At 37.5% G+C, this 12,443-nt stretch overlaps 1 protein-coding gene across 1 annotated transcript in view; it reads right to left on the bottom strand.

The window, feature by feature from the left end:
- Positions 1-12,443, bottom strand: part of CTNNA3 (catenin alpha 3) — a gene marked incomplete at its 3' end in the record, with an annotated part of 502,263 nt that overhangs the window by 170,761 nt on the left and 319,059 nt on the right. Inside the window, exon 9 of the mRNA XM_080620404.1 lies at positions 2,557-2,649. Within this exon, the coding sequence (XP_080476530.1) occupies positions 2,557-2,649 (93 nt within the window). The remainder of the gene's footprint in view (positions 1-2,556; positions 2,650-12,443) is intronic.

Below are 12,443 nucleotides of genomic sequence, written 5' to 3'. Positions count from 1 at the left end.
AAATAACAGGCTAGATTCTCCTTATACACAAATACAGTTTTTTCTAGGTCTTTTCTCCCTTGTTCCTCCTTTTGTTGGCCTGATGTAGCAGACATACTTATTGAACCACCTGAAAGCTCATTAGCCTGTAAAAATGTAAAAACCTATAAAAGATTTAGAGAAGCCACATTCCTTTCTGCTCATCTCTGCTTTCCTACATTTAGGATATTTTTCCATCTCTATATTGAAGGTTTACCCTTTGTGGGGTATCTTTGCCTATTCCAGAGGACTATTAGAAGAACCTAAGACTTCTTTAAACATGACACTGAACTGAAGCACGCAGATACGAAACCCAAGATTTGTATTAGCCGAACAGTTCTATGGGTTTATACCCTTGCTGTTTAGAACAGAAGCTTGCTTGCCTTTGTGGGTCCTTTTCCTTTTCTCTCTTCCTCATATATGCAATGAGATCATGACTTTGCACACCAGGAGAGTAACATGGACTCCCACACAGAACAAGTGACTATGTAGATTCTATCTACTTGACAACACTCAAGAAAATTCTTGCAAACAAAAGCTAGCTGACATGAACAGAAATAATTCTTCCTTCATCAGAACATATTCTAGCAGCCTTTTATTACTTTATTCTATTCCTTATTACTAATTTAAACATTATATATTCTTAAAATTAATTTCTCATGAAGCATTCATGAAATTTCAGGAACAACACGCATTCTGTGTTTTGTGTTGGCTCTAACATACATGCCTAGCTTATTTCATTTATTGTACAAAATATTTGCTAATAGTCTCATTTGAGGAAAAAAAAAACCCAACCCCATGGTCAGAGTTCAGAACCAACCCTCTCCATTTTAAATACAGTACAGTGTAAAAGAAGCAAAAAGGCTCTTCTTCAGGGTTTGCCAACTCTGTATCTGCCTTTTCCGTAGCGCAACATAGGAAGTTTTCCTGGTCAAATCTGCAGAACTCTCAAGACTCCAAGGCGTTTTCTGTAGGTGGTGGTTTTATTGCTGATTTTTTGGTTATGTGTTTGGGTGTTGGTTTTTGGTGGTGTTCTTTTCCTGTTGTTGTTTTCTATTTCAATTCAATCATTTCAGATTTCAATCCAAAACATGTGGTTCCCGTCAAGAAATAGATTTTTCAGAGCACAGAAGAAAACATTTTTTACTTTGAAGATTTAAAAATATTGTGGAGTTCTAAATACAAATATCTCCATTCCAAACTCCAATTGATATGCCCTGCAGGGATCTTCAGAGATAATTCTTTTCCCTGTGGAGGATTTTTAAATGATACGGCATAATCTGATTTACTGAAAAATGCAGAATCCTTATTCAACTATTTCTTTACTTAGGTAAAATGCCAATTGCTTTCACAGAGAATGACCCTTGTCTAAGCAAGCAGCAAATCCTGCACCATGAACACATCATTAATAGCAACATGATCTTATCGTGTGCACACCACAGTCTCTGTTTGGACAGATCTATAATCAACTATTTCACCCCTGGTTTACCTTGAGGTTTAAAAAGAAAAAAAAAGTTCTTCTTACAAGCAAACAATCTTACAAAACCAGTTAACAGGTTAAATCAAATAGAGTGGGATGTGAATCACAGAACTGTAAAAGTTATAAAAAAAGACACTGAAACTAGACATTTCAAGAGAGAACACTGATCTGTGATATTTTCAGAATACCACATTTCCTTGATTAAAGTTTCTCTTCCCCTCTCCCCCCCCAGTCTTGCATTTACTCAACAGGCATAAAATGGACTTCTCAAGCTTATAATTGAATATATTACTAATATTTGCTCTTCACCTCCTATTTCAACCACATTTAGCCTGCAAACACACAAAAGGATAATAATATTTAGGCCACTGCGTAAACGACAGTATTCTTCAAAGAACTAATGATCTGGAAATTATGCAGCTTCAAGTCTGAAACATTCAAGTCTGAAACACAAATCAGTAAAAATCTTTGCTCTGAACAGATGTTAACTACAGAAGTTTTACATCTCTATAATTCTAAACATTACAAATACAGAGTGAATACACATTTTATAATGTTTTAAGTACCAAAAATTTATTTGTATCTGTGCTGGTTTTCATTCATTTGCTTAAGACAAGCTTTTGAATTGGTAATAATGAGAAGAATCCATAATAACGTTCACATACACAAAATCCAAATCAAATGGTAATAATATTTCACTTTAAAGGTCAAAATATGTTGCTTTCTAAGTGTAAAAATACTCCCAATTTGCCTATTATGTTACACTGTTCATTCAATCAGGTGTAATTTCAGAAACAGAGCAGCATGTTTCTTCAATTGCCATTCCTACAGCTTTTTAAAACTCCCCAAATTATTTACAATTCCTATGTTAACCACTAATAAAAAAATAAATCAACTGAGTATTTGCCCTTGATTTATCATTTGGTCTCCATTTACTCACTAAGCTGTATGAATGGAATGTGAAGTTAGACTGAAGGAGCATGACTACTTATGCTGTGTGACAAAAATACAGTGTATGCTCAGTGCACTGTAATGCGAATTGATTGAAAAAGCCATACCTGTGGACACAAAGTCTCTATGTGATAAGCTGCCATTTGGACAATTTTCATTCCATCTTCATTTGTTGATAAGGAACAAGCAAGATTAGCAACCTTAAATAAACAAACAAACAGTTTTGTAAGTATTCATCCGCAGACTCTGAAACTTGCCAAAAATACATCTCTGCCAGAAAGCTTTAACTACTTGGGGAATTTAATTTGTCAAAGAATGTATCTGAACAAGGAAACACAGGAGAAGAAGGCAGGGGTGGGAGAGCTGTATAAAGGTGTGACACTAATGAGGAATCTTGTGACCTCTCCCCAATTTAGGTTCAGCACATAATAGCTTCAGAGTGCTGTTTAGATAATATCATGAAATTTCAAAGATCCTAAGGCTTCAGCTAGACTGCTTGATCATGACTCTTTTTCAGACCACTTCAAACGATGACCAGATTTTTTTTTTTTTACCTTACTTTAAAGACCTTCAAGATCAAGTTCATTTGCCTCGATTTGTTGTAATGAAACACAGATTGATTTATGCCCTGCACTATCCATAGGTCATTATTCTAATTAGTGGCACAGTTTTCTACTGTAATAGTCATATCAGTGTAACTTGCACTAAAAAAATCTAACACCTAAGGGAACCTGAAGTTTGAAGAAATGAAGGGAAAAAGAGCACTCACTGCAGCTCACTGCAACTCAGCATCAACAGGCTGAAACAGATAGGGTTGACAAAGGTATAAAGAGGGGTTGGGATACTGACATCAGTTGATTTTTTCATCCTACTCAAGTCATGTAATGCCCTTATGTAAACTACTTCACACTTGCTAGTCTTCACAGCCTTCACTGAAGCAGCTGAATTACATATATATCACTCCAATGTTAATGTAGATCAAGAGCTGCCTGAGAAATAGACCTCTGTAGTGCTGCAAATACTAACAGAGATATAGGTATGCATAGTTAATGCTGCAAAATACAAGCCAGGCTACTAGCATTTTACAACACTACTTCTAAGGGGGAACAATAGTCAATGATGGTCTATAACCAAAGGATTTATCATTCTTACATAATTGATAATAATAATTACAGGGAGTTAGTATATAGTCAAATTACTTTTCCTGTCCAAAATTCAGAAAAGATTACGTAAGATGCTTCCTGAAAAGGATGAAGACTAGAATGCATGGTCCTCCACGTTACACCTATGCCTACTTATAAATATTTTATGAACCTATCCCTGGTATTCCAATACAACTCACTGGTTGCTCTCAAAGCACAAGTAGCAAATTAAGGATGTAAGCATTAGGAATTCATGTTAAGCCACTTTACAATGACAAACAGAGATCTATTATTTAAATTGCATGTCTTTGAAAAACCAATATTCAAAGAAGGCTACTTTAGAAAACAAACATCATGTTACACTTCTGCTGGTTATTTGGAATTCATACTACAGAGTGCTATACCAACAGTGAATTTAATCTTTTGCCTTTTATTTTGATCGACATTAGAAAATGTTTTGTTTCCGTTAGAAAAAGAGTAGAATTTTCTTCTCCCAGTATTTACGTGTCACACTTTTCTACACATAGCTTATGCATAAGTAAAAGGGTTCTCTGTCAATCTCAGTAGGTGATCAGGCTAACAGCTCTTCCATCCAAAAGACAATACAAGCAGTCATTAGCATGGTTGCCACCATCAGTACACTCACTGTCAGTATTTTCCTCACCAGCTCCTGAAAAGATCTCCTTAATGCAAATCCAAAACACAATAATCCAAATAAATCAAATGGGAAGAGTCAAATGGGAATGTTCCTGTCTTGACATCTTTTTCAAAGCCTCAATGTTACTACTAAGGATAAGGAGCTGTTTCATCACTACTAAAGGCTCATAACCCATAAGAAAAGTCAGGCCCTAGCTGTAAGAAGATCTATCACCTAACTTTCTTTAAAGTACCATGTACATCTTGGAACGTTCCTCAAAGAGCAAAAATCCTTTATTACACTACAATCTCTCCCATAAGCATTGTAAGCTCCATCACATTTCTTTTGTATCCTCCAAGAGAGCTACTAGCTTTCTTTAAAGGGACCTGAAGTCCAAGTACACTGCAACTTCAAAAATAAGTAAAATTTTAAAATGAAGAGCCAGTGATTCCTCTCAGTCTGAAAATCATTCTCTTTCTGAAGAGCAGTGTTTGTCAGGACTGGTCTGATTGAAATCAGCCCCAACATAACTTTAAAAACAAAGAAATTTTTCAACTTTTTTTTTTTTTTTAACCACATGAAAAAGCTTGCTTGTTCACCTTGTACTACTCAGTGCAACAGACCTATTTGTAATCATTCTCTTCAAACATTTCCAAGATACTATGAAAGCAGAACATAGCTCTTCCTTGAAAACATTAAGAAGTGAACAAACCAGGATTTTTAACATGAATTAATACACTAGTTAAGGTGCAGTGGCAACAGCAAAACTCTGAACTGAGCCTGTAAGTGTAGGGTCAACAGTAGACAAAATACTCCATTAGTCTGATGGGGTTTTTAGATTATTTGATGCCCATTTTGAAGAGTAAGACCTGTGGATACTAGATGCAATCAATAATTAGGAAAAAAAAAAAAAAAAAAAAAAAAAAGAGAAACAACCCCCAGTTAATCATATTCCTCTATTCCTCTCACACATTACAACATTATATGGAATGTGCATGTATATTTAGGGGACTGCACAACTGGAAAAGCTTTTATCTGAAAATGTGTGCATTAACTTCTCAAATTCCTACTCTTTATCGAACAATCAAAAGTAAAAGAAAATAGTATTTAGAGGCTGTTTGAGATATATTATCTATGAACAAGCTTGCACAATTCTGAAAAATTCTTGAGATGGAAGGCTTTTTACCTTGACTACGATCACACAAATGCACTCACACTACGTATCATAATGTCCTCTCCCTTAGTGGAAGGTACATGCATTAAGAAGCCCTCAGCTTCTTTCATCCTCAGATTTCCAGATGCTTTCCACTGGACATAACAAGGCTAAAGGGAAAAAAACATACAGGCAAACAAAAAAAAAATATTCTTGGAGATCCATCAACTGCTCTCAGTGGATCTCCAGTAAGGTGTGCCAAGAAAGATTCTTCAGAAAGATATGGTAATTTGCAGCAGCTAATGCCCTAAAGCCATATATGGCTGGAGGTGATGAAGATAATGTAATATCCTTCCTGTAAGCAAAAGAAAAATGCTCCCAAACCATTAAGGGCCTCAGGACAAGTGGAAATTCACCTGCAAAATGAGTCTGCCTCTTCACTGTCAGAGGAACAAGAGGTCTTACCATATTCATTCTGCTGAAAAGGAAGAAGAAAGCACAATACTGTTGGTAAGAGTCCTTGAGAGAGACATTCCAACCGTGACTCAAGGATGCATGAGAGTGGTTTAAGAATGAGCTGATGCTCAGAGTTAACTCCAAGATGAGAACACATGTGCAAAGCCAAATGCAAAGTGAGATTTTTAGAGAGGAAGAGTAAAAGCACTACATTGCCTCACCACCAGTTTCATTCTCAGGTAAGAACAGCTTTATTGGTCTAGTACTGTGCATGGTTTAAGTCCAGTCAGTAACTCAGAACCATGTAGTCACTCTCTCACTCTCCCCCCTTCCCCCACTCCCGGAGGGATGGGGAGGAGAATTGAAAGAATGTAACTCCCACGGGTTGAGATAAGAACAGTCCAGTAACTAAGGTATAACACAAATCACTACTGCTACCACCAATGATAATAATGATAAGGGAAATAACAAGGGAAGAGAATACAACTGCTCACCACCCGCCAACCAATACCCAGACCAACTGAGCGGTGATGTAGCTCTTCTGGGTAACTGCCCCCAGTTCTACATCCTGGGCATGGTGTGCTGTGGTATGGAATACCTCTTTGGTCAGTTTGGGTCAAGTGCCCTGTTCTCTGCTTCCTCCTGGCTTCCCTTCCTTCCTAGCAGAGCATGAGACTCACAAAGTCCTTGGTCAGAGTAAACATTACTTAGCAACAACTAAAAACATTGGTGTTATCAGTGCTGTTCCCAGGCCGAAAGTCAAAACACAGCACTGCACCAGCTACTAAGAAGGAGAAAAATGACTGCTACTGCTGAACCCAGAACATACTGTTTGCCCACACTGCAAGCTAAGGATTAAATGAACCCTGAGGGATTTTTTTTTCAGTCAACTTTACTGCACTAACACCAAAAAATTAGTATTTTCTTGGGAATAGTCTGCCAACTACTTAAATTCCTCTTATATACATTGTACAAAATGAAGTAACATGTTATTAGCACATGGAACTGTTAAAGGACATGGAACTGTTAAAGGACATGGACATGTTAAAGGACATGGAACTGTTGGAACAAGTCCAGAGGAGGGCCACGAGGATGATCAGGGGACTGGAGCACCTCCCGTATGGAGACAGGCTGAGAAAGTTGGGGCTGTTCAGCCTGGAGAAGAGAAGGCTGCGTGGAGACCTCATAGCAGCCTTCCAGTATCTGAAGAGGGCCTACAAGGATGCTGGGGAGGGACTCTTCATCAGGGACTGTAGTGACAGGACAAGGGGTAACGGGTTCAAACTTAAACAGGAGAAGTTTAGATTGGATATAAGGAAGAAGTTCTTTACTGAGAGGGTGGTGAGGCACTGGAATGGGTTGCCCAGGGAGGTTGTGAAGGCTCCATCCTTGGCAGTGTTCAAGGCCAGGTTGGATGAGGCCTTGGGTGGCATGGTTTAGTGTGAGGTGTCCATGCCCATGGCAGGGGGGTTGGAACTTGATGATCTTCAGGTCCTTTCTAACCCTAACTATTCTATGATTCTATGATTAAGATGTGCTGCCCCTCGCTCCACCAAGAAGTGTTTAGTATCTTCCCATTTTTTTTCTGGACTCCTAACTCAATTATACCATAAATCACTTGTGTTTCCCCTTCTTGGTGAAGACTTCCTATTCTTCATAGCTAAAACTTCCTGTCAAGGAAACCCAACCGCTACCCCAGTATGGCCAAGTCCATCACTAAACCATGCCACTGAGGGTCTCATCTGCATGGTTTTTGACCATTTCCCTGGCCAGGTAATAAAGATCAGAACCAAGCACAAGTACTTCTTTCTCTTGAGAACTCTAATCAGATACACTGTAAATTTAATGTTGTCATGGTTTAAGCCCAGCTATGCAGCTCGCTTTCTCATTCCCCCCACTTCCTTTCCCCCACTCCCGGAGGGATGGGGAGGAGAATCGAAAGAATGTAACTCCCACGGGTTGAGATAAGAACAATCCAGTAACTAAGGTATAACACAAACGACTACTGCTGCCACCAATAGTAATAATGATAAGGGAAATAACAAGGGAAGAGAATACAACTGCTCACCACCCGCCGACCAATACCCAGCCCGATCCCGGCAGTCAACTAGCCCTTCCGGGTAACTGTCCCCAGTTCTACATCCTGGCCATGGTGTGCTGTGGTATGGAATACCTTTTTGGCTAGTTTGGGTCAGGTGTCCTGTCTCTGCTTCCTCCCTGCTTCCCTTCCTCCTAGCAGAGCATGAGACTCACAAAGTCCTTGGTCAGAGTAAACATTACTTAGCAACAACTAAAAATATCAGTGTTATCAGAGCTGTTCCCAGGCTGAAAGTCAAAAGCACAGCACTGCACCAGCTACTAAGAAGGAGAAAAATGACTGCTACTGCTGAACCCAGGACAAATGTGTATATGAATTTATCAAGTCACTGACAGGATGACTGTAATGTAGGAAATTAAAAAGGCTGAAACCGAGATGAGGACCTTGCTTTGCCAAATGTTTCAAAGAAGGCAAAGCCTCAAAGACCTTGTGATCCATCAAACTTTAACTGCCAAAGAGATGGGCATCAAATACAAACAAAACAATAGGGAAGGGGAAGAGCAGGGGGGAAAGAACGATGGCATAGGGATGATACACAACACATCATACTACAACACAGACACAAATGCAATAAAGCAATCCATTAACGTAGAAATTAATCCTGAGTAATCACTGTTCAGAAGATATTTCATTTGTAGGAGCAGCTGAATACTGAACTGATGAGTAACATTATTTTCAGCATTACAGCAGTCAACATGGCTTTTGATATGTTATATACTCTCTGAAAATTGATTTTAACTGTTAGTCTGCTCTCCTCCAATTATAAATGAAAAAAGGTACTTACATATTCTTTGCTTCTAATTTCGTGGTATACTAAATTATCTTCTACAAGTTTATTATGCATTCTTAGCTTCGACACCTAGCTCTATTCATGAAGCCTTAAAAAGTCTTTTGAGAAAAATGACTTTTCATATAAAAAAAATGCCATGGAAAAACTAAAAGGTCAGCAGTAAATAACAACTCTATATTTTTAAGAAAAAGGCTACACTGATGTATGTATGTATGTCTTCTAGTTGTTGCTGCATTTTTATATGAATTTATGATTATTATGTGCATTTTTACGAGCTTAATAAAACACAGACTGCAATATTTGTTTAGAGTGAAAAAACGTATTCCTATAGACTGAAAACTTATCCCCAAGTGTGCAATAAAGTAGTATCACAATATTGCTTGTTTTTCATCCCATTTACCCATTTTCTATAGTAAAACTTAACTTTTTTCCAGATCAAGTAAAATTGTGATACTGAGCTATTTATAAGCTGCCTCCAAAGTTTATAGGTTATTTCTGCATTGCTTATAAAATGCTTTAGGGTACTTCAGGTCAAAAGCTACACTATTACTTTAATTTTTATTACTCATCACTTTTGTGGGAATAGATACAAACTATACTGAAAATATACTTAACATATATTATGTTGCTTTCTATGTTTTTTCTAGCTTACACCTCCAAGTTTTCAAGAAGGATTCTGGAAACTGCTAATTTAGCTACGGTGGAGGACTACATATCTGCAAGCCTCTACCTGTTACACTTCGCTTAATTTTACATGTCTCTCTCCTCCATTTTTCTGCAGAATTGAACTCTAGTCCATTAATGCCACAATCACTACTTTGACAAAGTTAGCTCTACCTTGTACATCCGAGGCTTATCGCTGCCCCTGTTCAACTGTAACCAGCTACCTTGTTAATATGAAGAAACTCCTCAGGGTATTCTAGAACTTTAATGTTTCCCATAATGTTATTTGTCAAGCATGCTAAAGATTCTATTTCCATAATTAATTAATAAAGGATATTTGAATACCAATGGACTAGTTCTCTCTTTTTTTTTTTTATTTTTTTTTTTTTTAAATCTACAGAAATCTAGAACAACCCAGTTCAACCTATTTATTTCAACTTTCATGTGCTTAGGTAAGTCTTATTTCACACAAGTTCGTTTAGGAGACTGCTTTAATAAACTGGCCCTCAACCAAATTAAAAATGGAAAATAACACAAACACAACAATGCAATACTCTGAGGCAAAGATCGTAGATGTGTAAGGGAGAATTCTGCACAGTAACATTTCACAAACCATTTCCTTTTTGGTAAAGCTGTCAAGCCTGATGCAGAGCCCCATTAATCTTTCTCTCACTGCTTTGCATCACAGTACAGACCACGAAAGAGCTAAGCTAAAGATTCCCTCTCCAGACCCCAGTCTGTAGAGCCCCAGTTACAACCAGGGAGATTACACTGTATCTCGACTGCATTTGTGCTCTGCAAGCCAAGTTAGCTGAAGAGTCCACTAAACAGTAACAGTCCACAGGTGTGATCTGTGTCTCACTGAGAGTTTCTCAAAAAAGGCACCGTCTGCATGAGCACTAGACTTAATCCATTGGAATAATCACAAAGTGGCCTTTGATATGTGAAGATAGGTCCTTCTTTAGCACCATTTGCTGAAAAGTTAGCGATAGATGGCTTTCCAGCAGTACCACACAAGTACAGAAATACAAAGAAAACTATGTGAAAAGGAGACTAGGACAAGCAAAGAACTGACTGAAATGCAACAGTTTTACCCCTTACCTCTTTCTTCATGCAGACAGAAAAAAATGTCAGTATAAAAGCAAAAAGAATATTTTACCAGGACACACAGATGTTATATACTGTATTAAACTGGAAGAGAGCACGGTTTTCAAAAGGAGAAAGTGACTATCCAACTCCATAAGCATGTAACCAATAACCAATCTTCTGATTTTCCTTATCTCAGCCTGACAACAAACATGGAAAATAAAACAGCAGTTCACCATGGAGCAAGTGAAATATGCCATCAGTCATGCACATTATCAGCCAATTCCTTACAATATGTAAGACGAGGAGTTGTCAAAACTTAATGCCAGAATATACAGTCCTTGAGGGGAATGGGCACCACACAGAGAAATGCTTCTGAACACATTAGTGAGCTGGACTCTGCTGTCTGACACTGACCTTTTGGACACCAACATCTATCACCAACTAAAGCCTGGAAGGATCAGGGTGGATCAACCACTTCTCAAAACAAATGTATCATCTCATACTCTGAATATCCCATATATTAATCTTTTTTTTATCGTAAATGTTTCAGTGTAAAATTTCCAAACATCTTTTTTCTTTTGCATGTGCATTTTTCTTCTTTCCTCTCTGCATGAAACCCTCTATCTCCTGCACCTAAATAACAATGAGGCATATAGTAAAACTGTCATTAGAATACACAAGATTTCAGGCCCTTCCCTGTATAAAACAAAGGTAAGCTCCAAACATACCCATGAATACACCCTTACTTATTTTCTTACTACTCATTATTCCAATATTCTACGAAACAATATCCATTACCCTTGCTTTACAGATTTTTCTGTTAGACTAAATAACATATGGCTTTGTCATCTACAAATACCTAAGCATACTTGGGTGATCTTTGTTTCTCTTAGCCACATCTTAGACCCTAAGATGTCTTAGAAACACTTCTGTTGCCAGAAACGTCCACCTCCTTGCCTCTGACTAGTTAACTGAGATGTAAATCAACCCCAGGAGATGCAGTGTAGTTCTTCCAACGTGCATATAACCTATATCATTAAATCAGTGTGAGCTAAGATGACTCTCAGTCTACTAACAAAATGAAACCACACAGCTCTCACTTAGCATTTAATAAATATTAGCAGAGCAGGAGAGGAAACACACTTCTTTTTAGCAGTGTAATCACACAATCTGCTAGAAATTCTTTCATTTCAATGTAAACGTTTTAAATTTCTTGAAGTAGGACACCTGACAAATAAAACATTACATGATTAGTTTTGAATGAGGGAAAATAAAATAATAAAAAAATCACAGTTCAGGTAACAGTTCTTTCAAGAGTTCAAAATAGAAGCAAAATGTCAAAATAGACATTTATCCTTTTACAAAAAAGAGTTATACTCTAAGCACATTGTTCTGATTCAACACCTGGATTCATTACACATGCTATAGATTTACATTCTTATAAATAAAAGGTCGATCATACTGATCATAAATTAATCTCTGGAAAGTTACAAAGAATGACCATTCAGAAATGTAATAGACATTGTATCACAAATACTTTTCAAGAAATCATTATGAGTGGGGAAGAGACTCTGACAATCCACCAACAAATCCACAGATAATCAAAGATAATGCAAAGATAGCACATCTACACATAGGAAAAAAAATGTATTTTCAGAATTTTTGTTTGTTTGTGGTTTACAATTAATTAGATGACTGAATTCCTGCCTCACACACACACACACACACAGGGCTTTCCAACAGCTGAAATTTTGACAACTGCTGTTTCTTGGAATGAAAACAAAGGAAAGGAACTTAGAGGAGCCCTTGTAGAGAAGACTACCTTAATCATTACCAGACAGCAAAGTAGACCTTTCCATATCGCCACATTCAGGACAGGAACCAATCACAGCACACAGATGCATAAATTTATATCTACCATAAGCAAGAAATACATTCATTTCAGAGTTAAACAGGATACAATATA

This window comes from Psittacula echo, assembly GCF_963264785.1.
Source record: "Psittacula echo genome assembly, chromosome: 6".
In the NCBI taxonomy this organism is placed as follows: domain Eukaryota; kingdom Metazoa; phylum Chordata; class Aves; order Psittaciformes; family Psittacidae; genus Psittacula; species Psittacula echo.
This window is presented reverse-complemented; position numbering and strand designations above follow the sequence as displayed.